The sequence below is a fragment of the Lampetra fluviatilis genome, chromosome 32 (genome assembly GCF_964198595.1).
Source record: "Lampetra fluviatilis chromosome 32, kcLamFluv1.1, whole genome shotgun sequence".
NCBI lineage: Eukaryota > Metazoa > Chordata > Hyperoartia > Petromyzontiformes > Petromyzontidae > Lampetra > Lampetra fluviatilis.
In genome coordinates, this window is record NC_136306.1 from 10436893 (window position 1) to 10455998 (window position 19106).

Here is a 19106-nt window from a genome sequence, read left to right on the forward strand (position 1 = left end):
GGAAGGGTATTTTATACGTTGCACTTTTTGACTGCTTGCGATCTCCATGAGCGCCACCCGGGACCGTGATACACGGGGACGGCTGGCACGGACCCCCCCCACCCGCTCATTCCTCAGTTCATGACTCCCCGCGAGGATGGCCCGGCTCTACTTGTCACGAAGGGCACCCGCGGCCTGCGGGCGTGTGCTGCGTGCGTGCGCCACGGCACAGCTCACCTTCACCTCGTCCCACATCTCCCGCTCCTCCTGCAGCACGCGGCTCGTGTGCAGCGGGGTGGGCGGCACCTCCATCCAGCGCTGCGGGGCACGCGCACACACACCGCTCGCGTGAGTGGCCCCACGAGGTGCCAGGGTGATCGTCGTCATCGTCATCGACTCGGTTACTCTGACGAGTGCGGGGATAATGAACGCGGTGCGGTGCGAGCGCTCACGTTGATCCAGGGGTGGTTCATGAACTCGGCGATGGTCATTCGTTGCGTGGGATCAGTCTTCAGCAGCTGGCGGATCAGCTGCTTGGCTGTCGGGTGACAAAGCGGAACAACGTCGTGACGCGGCTCGGAGGGCTTCGCAGCCCGGAGGTCACCGGGTTTGACCTCTCCCCCGCGTAATAAAAGAACGGGCGGGTGGCCCCGGCGGTCGCCCACCACTCACCCTCCTCCGAGACGTCGGCCCACTCGGGGTTGGGGAACTCGTATTGGCCCATGCGGATTCGCTTCTTCATGCCGGGAGAGATGGCGAGCCCGTGGTTCGAGTAGAAGGGAGGAAATCCGCAGAGCCTGTGCAGAGGGGGGGGCGGGGCGGTGTCAGAGGTCACGGGGCGGTTTGGATTTACCGTCGTAACTTAGGGCGGTTGCCACCTCGGAGGTCCAAAAAAATACGTGGGACATACCGTGGAAGAAGAAAATAAGGTACGTAAATAAGGTGAGGCCTATGTGCGAATGCAGAATGTGTATTTATACTGCAGGAGGAATCCGATGAGCTATGAAGCTCTTCCTCACGGATGTCCAGTAGGGGCGTGTCAGAGCGTTACAACCACAAACAATACAAAACCACAATAGGATTGGAAAGTATAGGAAAGGTAAACAAATCACTTTAAAAACATATGCATTATTATTATCATCATCATGATCGTAATTACACTACTAACAACACCCGGGGCTTTCAATGTCCCGGTAAGACTTGCAGATTGGACAGGACAACAGCTGCCTCAACAAGAGCATGTTCCTGGGAAAACTAGGACAGGTGGCAACATCTGTTATTCTTAGCTCAGTGGATCTTACATGGTAACATGAAAATAATTCAGTTTTATTTGTATATATTTTTGAAGTGATTTGTTTACTTTTCCTATACTTTGTACTCCTATTTTGTTTTTGTATTTGTTTGTTGTTGTAACGTTCTGACCTGCCCCTACTGGTCATCTATCAGAAAGAGCTTTATAGCTAATCGGATTCCTCCTGCAGTATAAATAATGATTCTGATTCTGGTTCTATCGTCCAGGTAGCTGCTGTGACTGCTTTGTGGGGAGGGCAGCGGTGGTTGGCGTATGGATAGACTTGTCTCTCGTTTAGGAATGTGGAATTTCCACCATTCGCTCAAGTCTGCGAAATAGAATATGAGTACCTCCCCATGCTTCTTTGAGCATAAGGCCAATTTGAATGCAAAAAACAATCTCGATTTAAAGCTTTCGTGACTGCAGGGATTCATCTTCTTGGTTCTTTCGGTAAAGTCACGTAGAAGGGAAATAATAAAATAATATTAATCAAACATAATAAAATATAAATTCCCACGACGTTTCGGCCGACTGCTTGTGTGGCCGAAATGTCGTGAGAATTTTTATTTTATTATTTAAGATTTTTATTATTTTATTATTTCCCGTCTACGTGACTTTACCGAAAGAACCAAGAAGACAAAAAATAATGGTCACGTGCGATTGTTGAGAGTGTCTTGTTGCATCTGTAAAGGGGTAAATGGTGAGAAATAAAGAACAAAGAAGATGCAGAAAATAACCAAGAGAAGCATTACTCGAATAATGGGCCTGACAAACGCGTGAAAGTGCACTGGCACCATCACCGCTATCAAACAACCATAACCGCTACCAATTAATCAATCAAATAAAAATTAACAAAACGTATAAAGGTGCTTGTACACGAAATATTGTGCACGGATGGCTCCCTTGAGTGTGTGAATTTTATTTAACCGCACGGTGAGAACTCCAGAGGCCCAGGATGAAGTCTCACTCGCGAGAGAGGCCTGGGTGATTGGGGATCAAGCAGGAGAGAGAGAGAGAGCACGTGGACTCACAGGATGTACATGATGACTCCGAGGGACCACATGTCACACGACTTGTCGTACTTCTCAGGCCCCAGCACCTCGGGCGCTGCGCCCAGAGAGAGGGGAACACACGGCGAGACGGTGACGCGCGAGCGGGCGAACACGCGTACGTGCGTATGTTGAACTTCTTTCGTATGTTGAACTTCTTACGTAGCCAATCGTGATGATCGGAGGTGCGGGGGAAGGGCAACATGGGTTTCCCCCGAGGCGCCCCCCCCCCCACGTACCCACGTAGTAGGGGGTGTAGCAGGGCGTGCTGAGCGAGTCGAAGGTGGTCGTCTCCTTGGCGAAGCCGAAGTCAGTGAGCTTCAGGACGGCGTCCGACTGGCGCGTTGTGTACAGCAAGTTCTCGGGCTGCTCGCTCGCCACCACCACGACGACAACAACAACAATGACGACAACAACAACGGATCTTCAGCTTCCCCGTTCTGCCTCTTTAGCTGAACCCTTTGCAGGCGGCCATTTTTTTTAATAAACTTAAATCTGAAACGTAATATAACATGAAGTAATTGATTAAATATGGCAGGGGAATGGGTCACTATGGAATGTCTTGGTGACGAAAAAATGCACAAAAGTCAAACTCCATTGTTAAAGAATAACTGAGCGGATGGGGGGGGGGGGCGAACGAAATCGACGCAGTTTACTCCATCACCTATTCTGCTTTACTTCAGTCACAATGTGTTAGTCATCGACCTGCCGTGTTTGCGCACAAAGACAAACACGGAACAACGGTTCTTCCTCTTCTTCTGCTTCACCCCCCCCCCCCCGCTATAGGCGATCCGGGGCCCGGGGCCCCCCACTCATCTCCCCCCCACCCACCCCACCCTCACCGCCAGGGGTGCCCTCACCTTGACGTCGCGGTGAGCGATGTTCATGGAGTGCAGCGAGAGGATGGCCTGCCCGATGTCCCTCATCGTCTCCGAGGCCTCTGCGGCGAGAGACGGCGCAGCGCGAGCTGTTGATGTCTCAGAACGACTATAATCATTATTACTCCTATTACCGAGATCCCATTGTTATTATTGTTATTGCCAACATGTACGCGTGTATGTGGAACTTCTTTCTCGCCGTACGTAGTCGACCGTGCTCGTCGGTTGGTGCGGAAAAGAAATCCCACAACTCCGATTGGTGCGTTTGGCTACGCACGGCGCGAAAGAAGTTCAACGTGCATGCATATTTTACAGCCCTTTGTCAATCCACTGCTGGATGAAGGCCACCCCACTGCGTGTTGGACTTGGTGGCGGTCGTTGGAGCATACTTCTCCGCAATGGTCAGGGCGGATTGGTGACGCGGGCGCACAGGACCGGCTTGGACATCGCTCGCCACTGATGCCAGCCGCGGCTGGGATTTGAACTCGGGTCGCTGGGTTCGTGACATATTGCACGCACTGCACGCACTGTGAGGGCGGCGCGGCTCACCTCGCTCCGTGAACGCCTGGTCGCCACGATCCTGTATCCGGCTGAACAACTCTCCTCCCTCCATGCTGCAGACACATCGCCACCGCCATCATTATCATCACCACAATCATCATCGATACCATCATCATCGCCATCATCATCATCATGTTCGCCACCATCATTATCGCCACCATTATCATCATGATCGCCACGACCATCATCATCGCCACCATCATCATCATCGCTACCATCATCATCGCCATCATCATCATCATTATCGCCACCATTATCATCATGATCGCCACGACCATCATCATCGCTACCGTCATCATCATCATCGCTACTATCATTATCATCATCAGTTTAGTTTGCTGTCCTTCCACCGCACCTCGGATTAGCTCGGCTGCCTACGTGCGGTGCGAGAGAAGTTCAACATACACACATCTAGATCCTGCACACGAGGAGCGGATGTCACCGCTCCATCTCAGCAGTGAGCCACCCCCCTGCGGACGCGTTCCCCCTACTTTGACTGCTGCTCTGTCGTTAGCCTCGACCATTGGCCAATCGTTGAGCTGGTTCTTTCGGTAAAGTTACGTAGAAGGGAAATAATAAAATAATAAAAGTAAAACATAATAAAGTTCTCACGAGGTTTCGGCCACAACGCAAGCAGCCGTCCTCAGGTGAAGAAACAGAGCTGTCGGAAAGACAGCATCCTAATGAACACCGCTAAGCTTGGCAGCGTATTTTTTATTTTATTATTTCCCTTCTACGTGACTTTACTGAAAGAACCAAGAATATGAATCCCTGCAGTCACGAAAGCTTTAAATCGAAATTTAATCGTTGAGCTGTTTTCTTGTCTGTGATGTTAGTTTTGTACGTATTCATCTTAAACTCCACTTGACGACCTCATTTAAAAATAAATAAGCTATTATTTAATTTCATGATTGAGTAAACATCACGGACAGAGCTGAGTGGAGGGAAGGCCACGCTCGCCGATGCCTTAGAGAAAGGAGGCGGCTCACGTTTTCAGTTTTCATTTAGTTTCAGTTTCATTTATTCGGTATAGCCCTGTGAGCCATTCGGCTCTTGAATCGAGTGCAACCGCAACAAACAAAAAAACTAAAACATGAACAAGAAAACATCTTAAAGTGACTATGCGCAAACAGAAAAATCATGAGAGAGAGAGAGGGAGAGACATTTCGGATTATGAATTTATTTCTCCAACCCCACTGTTCAGAATGAAGAAGCAAAAACATCTTCGATATTGTCGCTCTGAATGAATTTTGGGGTCGGAGGAGGGAGGGGCGATTCTGTTCCTCTTTTCCTCGATCCGGTCTCAGTGTCGCCGTTCCACCTCTGCGTGTGCATGAACGTGCACACGCGTACAAATATTATAACAGAAAAAAAAGAAAGATACGTAGGTGTACACGTTTAAAAGTTATATTTTAGGCTTTCACGACCAATATCGTGAGTAATACATCGTTTTTGCTGAAAAGCCCAAATTTAATCGCCAATATTTTCCCACGGGATGCTCTGTTGGGTGTTGGACGGTTTTAGCAAAAAATTTACGTTTTACTTACACGACAATCTAACGCAAAAATAAACTCACTGTGAATCACGTGTCAATGTAGTAGGCTACTCCACAAAATAAAGCCACTTATTTAAAATTAAAAGGCGAGGGTACATTTTCGACTAACCTCACCTAATTTGTAACGCGCGTTGCACAACGATGACTAATTGTTACATCTCACACCGTGAAATCAACACTCTCCCCTTCCTGATATAAATTCAGATTTGCGTGACCAACATTGCCTGCCGAGGTGAAAATTGCGTGACCCTTAACCCCCCCCCTCCGCCCCCCGCAACAGAACACAACCTGGCGTGGAAATGCGTCGCGTTCAAAAGAAACGACACGCACGCACAGTGACCATAGCAGCGGCAACATTCGACGCATGCCGCGACTTGTTGCTCCGTAGCGAGGTGCCAATGTCGCGAGGGAGGTCTGACGCCGTCTGCGACGAGAGGGCTTGGGGAGTTTGCGAGCGAGCGAGAGAGAGCGAGAATTCGTGTCGTTTCGCGACTCCCCCGTTGAAGGAGGAGCGCAGGCCGCAGTGGTTCGCTTCGTGGTCCAGATGCCATCAAACACACCGACGGCGTTAAACAGAAACCATTCCTGCCCGTTGCCCCAAACGCCTAGACGGGAATGGCTTTTGGCGCCGTGCCTATTACATAAACGCAATTTTTCTACAAGCCTATTAATACTGCAAGAACAACAGCGATGGTTATCAACGAAAATCAGAGATTTTTTTCTCTCAAACATTAAGAAACACTGCGGCGGAGATTAAATTCCCTGCGGGACCAAAACTGCCGGAGCGGCTCCCGTTGCTGAGCTCACTGCTTGGTCAGAGGCCGCTTATCACTCGCTGCAGTGACGGAAGATGACTAAATTGTTTTTTTTTCTCTCGCTCGGCGGCTTCGAACAAATAAGGCAGCGGATAACCCGCGGTGCGCCAGCGAAATAAAAACAACGCACCTAACACGGAGCCCTGCGTCCCGAGAGCGAGCGAGCGATGCACGCTGGAGGCCCATTGCCCAAAGCGTCAGCCGTCGCAATGCGTCGACCGATTTTGAACGAGAATCGTTGCTGAAGCGACACGTTGGCGCGAAACTTTAGGCGGATCATCCCAGACGGATGATCAACAAAACGTTCCACCTCCGAAAAAGCTCCCGGCACGCAGAGCGAGACGTCTGCGTCAAACGACGCACGGCGCGGTCCAGAATCACCGCGGCGATGATCCTACACAGCACAACTATTCCCGTGACCCCCCCCCCCCCCCACAGCAACCGCCCCCCTCCCCTCCAGGGCCGGATTAAGATGCTGTAGGCCCCTGGACTACAGGTACCGTGAGCCCCCCCCCCCCCCAGTAATATTTTCCAAAGGAAAACAAAGTTGAAGAAACATTTTTTTGATTTAAAGCTTTCGTGACTGCAGGGATTCATCTTCTTGGTTCTTTCGGTAAAGTCACGTAGAATGGACAGACCTGTTCTCCACCTGAGGACGGCTGCTTGCGTTGTGGCCGAAACGTCGTGAGAATTATTTTATTATGTGTTATTTTTATTATTTTATTATTTCCATTCTACGTGACTTTACCGAAAGAACCAAGAATAATTTTTTTTTTTTAATATTTTTTTACAAGGCTAACAACAAATGAAATTCAGCGTTCGCAAATGAAATCACTTTTCACTTCATCTCTGGAGGGCCTCCAGCTGGCGGAGGCTGCAGCCCCTAAAGCCGCCACGCCTTGATCGGGCCCTGCTCCCCCACCCCTTCCACACACGCAGCAAAAGTGTCGCGGCGGCGGCAGCAGCGATCGTTCGCAGCCCCTCCGCGGCACTGGCGGCACGGCCACGCGGTGGGCACCGGTGGTGGGTGCAGGCCAATGGCAGAGCTAGGATTGAGAATAATATTAGGTGAGAATTATATTATATTATTATATTATTTTATTAGATAAGATTGTATTATTTTATTATATAAAATATTTTATTAAATTATGATATCATTTTATTATTTTATTTGATTATATTATTTTATGATGTTTTATTTTTATTATTTTATTATTTCCCTTCTACGTGACTTTACCGAAAGAACCAAGAAAAAAGAGCCAGGATTGTCAGGTAGGGGGGGGGGCAACCCCTCCAGCAATGAAAAATGATAGAGGAGTTGTTAGTAAGTTAGGAGTTGTTCGTAAGTAAGGAGTTGTCCCTTGCTTTTTATTCGATGCGTGTGTGGCGATGGCGCACAGTGCCGGCCCGAGCCTCTTGGGGGCCCTAAGCAGAATTTGATTTGGGGGCCCCCCTCCCACCACGCAGACTCATCTGTGCTAGAAGATTATTGACACAAATGTCACACTATAATGTTATAGCGAATATTATAAACGAATACAGTGAGGTTATGTATTAATAAAAAATAAAAACAACACTTAAAATACTTCACTCTTTTATTAAAACTTCTGAATACAAACGGTCACAAAAAACATATTAAATAAATTATTTGCAAATGTGCATTAAATGTGCAATCTTTTAAATAAAACCAAAATAGACAAACATTAATCTAATCAAAAATAGAATGTTACAAAAAAAAAGATACTTAAATAATGAAAGCAAACATAAGAACAGCAAGGGTTCAACAATGTCAACTGTACAACAATGACCTCAAAATCGTTCCTTCCTAGCTTTTCTGGAGGCAAAGTCACTAATGACATCATTGTATGGTATTGCTTGGCCAACTTTGTTATTAATACTAATGACTGCAAGTCCACTTAGTCTTTCCTGGGCCATTGATGATCTCAAATATGTTTTTATCAATTTGAGCTTGGAAAAAAAAAACGATTCGGGGGCCCCCTGGTGGCCAGGGGGCCCCAAGCAGCCGCTTAGTTCGCTTATGCCTCGGGCCGGCCCTGATGGCGCAGCATTCGATCGAGGGTCGAATTCGAACCGCTCTGTGTGATCGGCATTGCGCTCGCTGAAGGTGAATGACTTCAGGGAAGTCGTGTACTGTATACGCAACTGCGCACAATTCTGAGTCACTTATAACCGCTTTGCCGTTACTTATTGCCAATTGTGGACTCAGACTATTGTCCTATCATCTCATAGAGTCCCTGGCACGTAATAATATGCTACAATGTGGCAGTGGGGGTCGCAAAATGCCGATTTATTACTAATAAACCCCAATGATCCGATCGAAATTAGGGATTTCGATCGGATCATTGGGGGGTCACGTGCCACCCACCTCCCCACTGGCTCCGCCAGTGGTGCCGGCAGTCTTCTTAGTTCCTGTGGCCCATGAAAAGCAAACTGTTGGAGCTTCAGATGCAGTGATATATATATTATATAGCACAATAACAATAATAACTACAATAACTATTATAATTTAAATGTTGTCAGGATGCTCCTGCTAAGTATGTAGGGCCAATGATATATGTTTTTTTACGTATGTACATGTTTTTAAACACAAGAGAACACTGGAATACTTGGAGAACACCCACACAAAGACAAAGATCCCCCGTATAGACTGTAATAAACTGTTGGGGCAAATGCTGTTAGCGAGCAGCACCTATGAAGGCCAGAACGGCACACGAGGGGAGGGGGTGGTGGGGTGGCCAGCACCACGCCCGGCCGCCTTTGTCTCCCCGGTGGCGATGTTTTTACACACCGCACCAGCTACTCATTTGAGGCTGAGTCGACCTCACGCACAACCCACACACGCGCACACAGGGGGACTCTGGCGCTCATGAAGCTCAGCCGTGTTCGAGCTCCATGCGGGGACGCAGTCGTCCGCGCTCTGATCCGCCGTGCACCACAGCGGCCCCAGTTCGATTCCCTGCACGACTAACATCAGTGTCGACGTCAGCCGCGGTGAAGTATGGTCAAGCAACCTCCACGACGACGTCGGCAGGACTTCATCCGGCAGTGGATTTGCCAAAAGACGGCAAACTAACATGATGCAAAGTCCATCATCAACGTTTTTGGGTTTAGATCGCGTTATTTATAAATGTGTCGTAACCCTCCACCACCCGACACGACCAATCAGTAAAAAAGTGTCACGTTGACAAAAGACAAAATAGTTCACTGCTTTAGCCCACCGGTGTGTTGAAGCGTGAAACCACAACAAAAAAAATTGTAAATGGTGTGTTGAAAAATTGTAAATGGAGTGTTGAAGCGTGAAACCACAACAAACATTTTTTTGTAAATGTTGTGGTTTCACGCTTCAACACACCGGTGGGCTAAAGTAGTGAACTATTTGTCCTTTGTCAACGTGACACTTTTTTACTGATTGGCCGTGTCGGGTGGTGGAGGGTTACGACACATTGATAAATAACGCAATCTAAACCCAAAAACGTTGATTATGAATAATATTGGTCGCGAAAGCCGACGTGCTAAAATCATGCAAAGTGTCTCTGCTTTGAGAAACACCGCAAACCCCTTGAACGTTGCACGAACAAACGCTGCCTTAATCAGCGGCGGCGCAGTGAACGCCGCCTCGGAATATTTCCTTCGAGTTTCCCGCTCGGTAAGCGGCTGCTCGTTTTCGTGCGTCTGCAACTCGCTCCGTCGACGGAAAGTGAGACGACGTTCCACGTCGTTTTTGCTGGAAACGAAGGAAGACCGAGAGAGCGGCGTTGTTGCACGCAACTCGCGGCTCGCTCTGGGGGGGGGGGGGAAACAGCACGAGTTGACGAGATAAGCCGTGTGACCCCCCCCCCCCCACAGTCGTGTGCATCTTAACCCCATTCCGTTTCATATTTTAACAGTCGTTTTTATTTTTGCTTCTGAAGTGGGCACGTGACAGCTCGGCCAGCTCGTCAATCCGCTGCTGGGTGAGGGCTTCCCACACGACGTTGTGGGTGGTGGTGGGGTGGGTGGTGGTGGGGTGAGTGGTGGTGGTGGGTGGTGGTGGGGTGGGTGTTGGTGGTTGGTGGTGGTGGGGTAGGTGGTGGTGGTGGGGTAGGTGGTGGTGGTGGGGTGGGTGATGGTGGTGGGGTGAGTGGTGGTGGTGGTGGTGGGTGGTGGTGGTGGGTTGGGTGGTGGTGGGTTGGGTGGTGGTGGGGTGGGTGGTGGCGGGTTGTGGTGGGGTGGATGGTGGTGGTGGGGTGGGTGGTGGTGGGTTGGGTGGTGGTGGTGCACATTGGGGAGCAGGGAGTGGTCGAGCATCAGAAAGAGAGTGCAGTGCAACCGAGACTCCACTGCTTTCGCCAGCCCCACCCACGTGGCCCCGCAGCCTATCAACACCTGGCTTGTGGACAGGGTGCAGGGTACTTAAAAAAACACTTTTTAACACTTATGAGAATTTGCAACAACGCCACAATAAATGTTCCTCCGAGCTCTGGAGACCACCTGGAGAATATTCCAGGCACGTGTCGACAATGATAGCGAACAAGTGGAGACTCTCTGACTTTTTGAAGCTATTAACGTTACATTTGTTATCATGTTACAGTGTTATTATCCGTTCTCTTTCAATTAAAAACGATAGTCCCATATAAGTGTTAACATTTTTTTGAAGCAATCTGTATTTGATGCTTGCCACATCCCCCCCTGCGCATGGTAGAGTGCTCATTTTTTGGCTGAGTCAACCTAGGGGTGGACGAGGATGGCTAGGACACCACTTATTCACGGTATGGTGCACAAGCAGGAAATTGACCTGAAATGCAGCGTGAAGCTCTGACCACTACAAAGACAAAGATACCCCTCGTATCGCTTTAACCTGTTGGTGCAAGTGCTGTGAGTGAGCACCAATGAAGGCCGGCACGGCACACGAGACGGGATAGGTGGGGGGGGGGGGTAGCACCACGTCCAGCCGCCTTTGTCTTCCCCGTGGTGACGTTTACACACCATGGCACCAGGTAACCATTTGAGGCCAGAGTCAACTCAGGGTCGAGATATTCGTCAGCGATGTTGCCAGCTCGGCGTTGCCGACCGCTGTGTGAGCCCCCCCCCCCCGCACGCACGCGCCACAAACGGCCGAACCCTCTTGAGGCAAGGCCCCCCCCCCCTGTTGGCTCTGCGCAGCTCAATTGCCCCAAACTGCCACCCGTGACCGCTGCTCTCAGAGGGGAACGCTGCGTGGGCAAAAAGACAACGAACGCCCTCCACTCCTCCACCCCCATCGTGTTTCCAGTAAGCGATGGCGCCCGCCGGAGAGAAGGAAAGGCAAAAGTCTCTGCCTGGAAAATAACGCTCCATGGTGAGCCCGCGGCCCGGGCAGTGCAGCAGCTCCCAAATCCCGAGAAGCGTAGACCTCAAAAACCACACGCGGCCCCCAACCGCAGCGAGTGAGACAGCTCCAGCGTGACCCCCCACCACCCCCCGGCTCGCCATGGGGGTGGAGGGGGTGGAAGGGTTCTGCCAACAGTCAGCAGCGTGGCCGGCTTGGCCAAAGTTTGACGCATTTGCTGGTCCCAGGGGAAAGTGGGAGGGTTGGGGGGGGGGCTTCGTGGGCAGGGACAAGAAAGCGAAATGAAATAGTCAAAGGTGGAAGTCATTCATAATAAACGTTTTTGGGTCAGATCGCGTTATTTATAAATGTGTCGTAACCCTCCACCACCCGACACGGCCAAACAGCAAAAAAAGTGTCACGTTGACAAAAGACAAATAGTTCACTGCTTTAGCCCACCGGTGTGTTGAAGCGTGATTGCCCGATGATGCTGGATGCAATTACCAGCGAAACGTCGTACTACTCAAAAATTGTAAATGTTGTGGTTTCAATGTTAAGAATTGGTTCCCCACCGCCCCACCCAGCCAGCATCTGCAAAATGTGAAGTTTTTGAATGTTTTTTTTATATTGCTGAAGTGATAACGACTTTACCCGTGTTGAGTTGAATTTCATTCTAAATATAAATGCAATCTCTTTGGGGTTTTTTTTTTGCTGCTCCATGAAAGGAATGATGTAGATCATCATTCCGTGCGGATACTCATATTCCCGATGTGTGTGTATTTTTGGTTTTGCTTGACGAATCTAATGATTCATATCCTATATGTGTACGTCGTGCGCGCCAATAGCACCATCACAATCGCTGCTGAGGAACCACAGACAAGCTGGGAGGGTGCCAGGTCGCGAGACGGAGCTAACAATTGCTCTTCATACTCTTTGTTTTGTTCGGTAAAGTCACGTAGGTGAAAACAAATAAAATAAAAATATAACAACTAAATTAAACAGTGATTAAATAGTGATTTTATGTAGTTCTATTTTTATTTTATTTTGTTTTCAACTACGTGACTTTACCGGAAAAAACAAAGAGTATGGATCCTTGCAGTCACGAAAACTTCAAATCTAGAATTGCTCTTCAGTCCTCACTACAAGTCAACTCGTTTCCTAGCGTTACGTCACTGGGAGGGGGGGGGATGTCCTTGAATTCCAGGGTCGCAAACATTACGCGAAGCGCAGAATTTCCCCCGTCACATAACGAGCGAAACATTTGGGTCTGAAAAAAATTTCACGTCCAGCTGAGTCGAGCGAAAAGGAGTTTCACAGCAGGTGGCGTGGCACACGACCGGGTGTTGAACTCAAGTGACCGTCGATCCGAGTGCAGTGATGGCAACTACACAGCCGCTGTTCCCACCTCCCTCCCCCCTCCCCGCCGGATCATGCCAGAGCAGTCGCTTTCATTTCACGCCTCCGATTCGCTCGCACGGTTCGGCCACGTGCGGTGCGAAAGAAGTTCGACTTACACACGCGCAAGTAGAGAAAGGTCAGAGTGACTTTCCGCTCAAGTGAGCATTGATGCATCGGTACTCGTCTCCTGCTTACAGCCCTGCAGAGCGAGTGGTGGAAATTCCACGTTCATATGGCTGGGGCGCGTCTGTACAAAGGACAACCGCTGTTGATTCCCCCACAAATTGTGAGAGGATTATTATGAAACTCGGTTGTTTCACGTACGTGATTATTCCGTTGTTTAAATTTTTAAAAAACAGTTTGTGTGCGTATGTGCGTCTGCGCGCTTGTGTATGTGTGTGTGTCTGTGTGTGTGTGGGGAGCGGTATTATAGCGGTTAGCGCTACGCTGCGCTACGAACCCAGCTGCTGGAGGTCAATTCCCGCTCACGGCCAACACCAGTGACGATTAATTATCAGGACCGGTGCTGGGCCTCCTTCCCTAGGTCAACTCAGCCTCAAATGAGTACCTGGTGCGGCCGGGCGTGGTGTTGGCAGCCCACCCCCTCGTGCGCCGTGCCGGCTTTCATAGGTGCTACTCGCTAACCGCACTTGCCCTAACAGTCTGTTCAGGCTATACGGGGGATCTTTGTCTTTGTGCGTGTGTGCGCGCGCACGCTGCAAGATCTCGTGGAAATTTCTGATGCGTTTTTTGTTGTTTTAGGGGAAAAGAGATTAACAATCACGGATAAATATTTGGCGCAACGTTTTAGTAACGACGAGATCGAGATGTGTGATGCTCAATCTGAAGTGTACCACGCGGTGGAAACGTTGGTTATTTCATTGCGTAAAAAGTGTTTTACCGCAAGCAGTCGCAGCAGATTCCCCCCCGCCCCCCCCGATTATCTCCGCTCAATATCTGCTCCACGATCTTCCTACTCGGGGGGGGGAGGTGGAGGGTGGAGCGGTGGCACAGTGGTTGGGTCGCTGCACAAAGAACGTGGAAAACTTGAATTCGATTCCCGATCGCGGCAAGCATCAGTGCCGAGTCATATCGGAACCGGGCCAACCCTCCCCACCTCCCATTCGCCAATCCGCACTGAACCAGCGTGGTGAAGTATGGTCAAACCCCCCGCCCCCCCCCCATGAGCCACATGGGTGCGTGGGGGGAGGCGGTGGGGGTCTCCATCCAGCCTCGGATTGAGAAGGGCTGGAATTTATTTTAGAATTAGAAAAAGTCTCCTTTGAACGAGACAAAAATTTTGTACACTTTTATTTCTACCTGTTTAAAAAAATATATTAAAAAAATGTTACGTATTTAAACTTCAAAGTTATACATGTATATATATTAATTCTATATCACAGCACACGATAATTAAAAATAAAAGAGAGTATATCACTAATATGTATTTAATGTCAACGATATATTACATAACCTATTCGTACCGCATGTAGTGTTTGGTCGAATGAATTCAGTAAAGGTACTCGCAGTTTAGCCGAGCAAAATATTGCAATCGGAGCAGTGAAAATCATGGGTTAGAAATCGTTTTATTCGGTAAAAAAACACACGTTTTTAAAACGGCAAACAACTATCTGTCACGCTTATACTCAAACTGAGTTCGTTCAACACTTCACCAAATTATAATTATAAAAAAACGGTATTCACGAAACGTTTTCAATCCGTCGTGTGCACGATCGCATTTTTTTTTTATCCACCGCAAGAATCGCTGCCTGTTATTCAGCAGTATTTAAAACTTCACGCTCGATCTCAATCTCATTCGTCGACTATTATTTCTTTCCGCCTTCGTTGCCTCTTGGTGTTTGGAACAACGCTACATCCCCGTCAACGATCGCCACTGCAGAGCGTGAGAGAAGGGAGGCGTTTCACGACTTCGTTTGTAAGCGCATATCTTGCATATTCCTGCTTCAACAACAAATTTTTTTTAAAAATATATAACAAACAGGACGTCACACTCAAAACTCCTGCCAGAGTTCCGATTTCCAAACCGCAAGCGAGGGGCCCCTGACGCTAGCGGGAGGGGTATTTGCCACTGCTCCTTCCCACAAAGACAAAGATCCCCCTTATAGCCTCAACAAACTATTGGGACAAGTGCTGTTAGCGAGCAGAACCAGAATCTTTATTTATACCGGAGGGAATCCGATGAGCTACAAAGATCCTTGTTTTTACAGACGAAGGCCAGCAGGGCTATACCTAATAAATGAAATGAACTTGAACGGAGCCGTGCATCACGAATCGACGCAGGTCATCACGATCACGTGTCACGGCCATCGTCACCATTAGCACGATCGTCGTCATCGTCGTCGTCACCATTATCGCCATCGTCGTCGTCACCATTATCAGCAGCAGCAGCAGCATCGCCGTCACAATCGTTTCGCTATCGTCAGTGGAATCGGCACGGATCGGCATCTCTCCCGCAATGAGCCGCGTTTGTTTGTGTGCGTGAGTGGAGCCAGTGGAGCCAGAACCTTGTTAATCGCGCCGCAGTGCACCCCCAATGTTTAAACAGTGACTTAAAGTAACGATGTAACGACTGATTATAACAAAAAAAATGGTTAAATATTGTGTAAAAATAATGACATATTTCGAAAAACGTTTAGAAAGCCGTACAGCACTTTACGTGGTACGTGAATGTTTTTGTGTACATTTGTGTACTGGATATGTTATGTGCTTGATGTTTGTGAAAATTGCGTATGTAACAATAATGATGATATTCACGTATTTGACTAGAAAAGGCCAAACGAGTCTCAAGACTGCGTTCATGAGGGTCTTGCATTGCTCGGCATGTTCGACCAATTCGATATACTGGGAATGCTGCGGTAGTATATCCATGTCAACGATACACTTTATGTACACAAACAACACAACGTGTTTAGATACTGCGACAGAGACGACATATGCCCTGTTCACTATAGAAACACACTTACACGCTTAGCGCGCCCTATCTTACGATTGTAATACATTGTATGATTCATAATGAGAAGTTATACAACATTCAATTATTATGGTCACCAATAATCACGCACACCACCGCCGGTATCTGATGTGAGCAAGGCACGGCCTGTTCCCGAGCAGCCCAAAACTTCAAAATCGATCAAGAGAATCAGCAACACGGCCATTGGTATAGTCCCCTGTCCGTACGAACGCCAGATTATGAATATGCACGGGATGGCAACGAGTTTGTATCCATTGAGAGTAAAGTTAAGGCTCCGTGTCATATTCTTTGGTTCTTTCGGTAAAGTCACATAGAATAATAATAATAATAAAATATAGTGAAAAAAATGATGAAAATAAAATAATAATAAGAAAAACATTAATGTAGACTGTAGCCTGGTTCTTAATCGGAGTGAGTGTACTGGCAGTCTGTAATGTAGACTCTAGCAATGGTTATTAAGTTTGGTGAGTGTACTGACAGTCTATAATGTAGACTGTAGCCTGGTTATTAAGCTGGGTGAGTGTACTGACAGTCTATAATGTAGACTGTAGCCTGGTTATTAAGTTTGGTGAGTGTACTGACAGTCTATAATGTAGACTGTAGCAATGGTTATTAAGCTGGGTGAGTGTACTGGCAGTCTATAATGTAGACTGTAGCCTGGTTATTAAGTTTGGTGAGTGTACTGACAGTCTATAATGTAGACTGTAGCAATGGTTATTAAGCTGGGTGAGTGTACTGACAGTCTATAATGTAAACTGTAGCCTGGTTATTAAGTTTGGTGAGTGTACTGGCAGTCTATAATGTAGACTGTAGCCAGGTTATTAAGCTGGGTGAGTGTACTGGCAGTCTATAATGTAGACTGTAGCCTGGTTATTAAGTTTTGTGAGTGTACTGGCAGTCTATAATGTAGACTGTAGCCTGGTTATTAAGTTTGGTGAGTGTACTGACAGTCTATAATGTAGACTGTAGCCTGGTTATTAAGTTTGGTGAGTGTACTGACAGTCTATAATGTAGACTGTAGCAATGGTTATTAAGCTGGGTGAGTGTACTGACAGTCTATAATGTAAACTGTAGCCTGGTTATTAAGTTTGGTGAGTGTACTGGCAGTCTATAATGTAGACTGTAGCCTGGTTATTAAGCTGGGTGAGTGTACTGGCAGTCTATAATGTAGACTTGTAGCCTGGTTCTTAATCGGAGTGAGTGTACTGGCAGTTTATAATGTAGACTGTAGCCTGGTTATTAAGTTTGGTGAGTGTACTGGCAGCCTATAATGTAGACTGTAGCCTGGTTATTAAGTTTGGTGAGTGCACTGGCAGTCTATAATGTAGACTGTAGCCTGGTTATTCAGCTGGGTGAGTGTACTGTCAGTCTATAGTGTAGAATGTAGCCTGGTTATTAAGCTGGGTGAGTGTACTGGCAGTCTATAATGTAAACTGTAGCCTGGTTATTAAGCTGGGTGAGTGCACTGGCAGTCTATAATGTAGACTGTAGCCTGGTTATTAAGTTTGGTGAGTGTACTGGCAGTCTATAATGTAGACTGTAGCCTGGTTATTAAACTGAGTGAGTGCACTGGCAGTCTATAATGTAGACTGTCATGCAAAGTAGCCCCATGCAAAGGGACCACTTCTCAACCACCGCACTCCGATTACAGACCCGCCCGCGGCCCCGTTCAACCTCCTATGCAAATTCTCGATCCGCAATAAAAGCTAATCTTCTAAGGGTTATGAAAACACAAACCCAGTTCTTGTTAAACGTAAACCAGCTGTTAACCTCGTTGTTGTCGCTGTTCCAACACAGCAGAGGATCGGCTGGTTGAGGGGCTACCGTTCTGCTGCTACATTCCTTGTGAATATTTGACGTTTATAGGAGTTTTATTTTTTTCCGCCGCTGTCGGGTTTCGTCGTTCCTCTGTACGATCAACGAATTCACGAAATGAACCCCGTCCAGTTTATTTCCTGTGCAACGAAAAATAAGAAGGAAAACTAAAAACTTTTCCCCCACCATCATCAACGAAGCGACCGCCGGGAGTGAAATTTGTCTCCTCGATGTGCACAGACAAGTCAACGAGCGGCCAGCCCCCCTCGGTCGCTACCGTACGCGACGCTGTTACACGTTGTCTAAAAACAACTCCACGGCAGGTGGACGTGTTTGTTTGTTGTTCTTCTTGGTTCTTTCGGTAAAGTCACGTCGAAGGGAAATAATAAAATAATAATAAAACATTATAAAGTAAAAAAATATTATTATGTTATTATGCTTTCTTTTTATTATTTTAATAGGGAAATAATAAAAATACAACATGATAAAATAAATATTATTTTATTATTTCCCTTCTACGTGACTTTACCGAAAGAAACAAGAAGATGAATCACTGCAGTCACGAAAGCTTTAAATCGAAAAGTGTTGTTGTCGTTGTAACCTCGTCGCGTTTGTCGAACACGCCGAGGAGCGAAGCGATGGCACAGCTCGTGTGGAGGTGTTGGGTGGATGATGATGATGGGTTTTGTGGTTGTTGAACTTCGGATCGTGAGAGGCCTGGGTAGACCACGGCTCGTGATGACGACGATGACGATGACATATTTACGGGTGATTTTTTTTTGGGGGGGGGGTTTGTAACCTTGTAAACCAGCAATAAAAACAGCGTTCTTTTAAACCGGCGACAACTTCAAGTGATTCGAACAGCGCCTTTTAGCGAACACAACACCGAGCGACGTTTCTCATCCAGATCGGATATCGCCGTCGCGTTACGCGCCCTGACATAAGGCGTCGAGTCACCGCCTGGAAAACAAACACAAAGGTCCCCCGTGTAGCCTCGGCAGGCAAGCAGCGCCTATGAAGGCCGGCACGGTACAAGACGGGGCGGGTTGGACAGCACCACCACGCCCGGGGCCGCCTTTGTCTCCCCGCTGTCGATGTTGTGCTGCAACACCGCCACGAAACGCGCTGCTGCTCGTTTCAATGACAGAAGCCTCGCCGCAGAGGTCGCAAACGGGTTTTGATTCCTTACCCGTACCCGGCCGCACCAGGGTCGCAAATGGGTACCCGTACCTGTACCCGGCCGGGTACGGGTACCCGTTCCCTACCCGTACCCTACCCGAAATGAGTGACAAACGATGACTCACCGGTGACTCACGGCCTACCCGTACCCGGCCGGGTACGGGTAGCCGGGTATCGGGTAGGGTACGGGTATCGGGTACCCGGTTGCGACCTCTGCCTCGCCGGCAAAAACGCACGCGGACAGAACCACGTCACAATTCGCCCGATGACGCCGGTTGATGTAGTT

The 19106-nt window shown here is 48.2% G+C and overlaps 1 protein-coding gene across 2 annotated transcripts in view; it reads right to left on the bottom strand.

Moving 5' to 3' along the window:
- The window catches only part of LOC144943748 (MAP kinase-activated protein kinase 2-like), a 67454-nt gene that overhangs the window by 4847 nt on the left and 43501 nt on the right, over positions 1-19106 (bottom strand). Inside the window, exons 3-9 of one of the 2 annotated variants that reach the window (XM_078871540.1) lie at positions 3747-3811; positions 3180-3259; positions 2559-2685; positions 2302-2377; positions 652-776; positions 432-517; positions 223-297 (exon numbers count right to left, since the gene is read on the bottom strand). In XM_078871540.1, coding sequence (XP_078727666.1) covers positions 223-297; positions 432-517; positions 652-776; positions 2302-2377; positions 2559-2685; positions 3180-3259; positions 3747-3811 — 634 coding nt within the window. Of the gene's footprint in view, positions 1-216; positions 298-431; positions 518-651; positions 777-2301; positions 2378-2558; positions 2686-3179; positions 3260-3746; positions 3812-19106 lie in introns of both variants that reach the window. The other variant, XM_078871539.1, reaches the window with a different exon arrangement.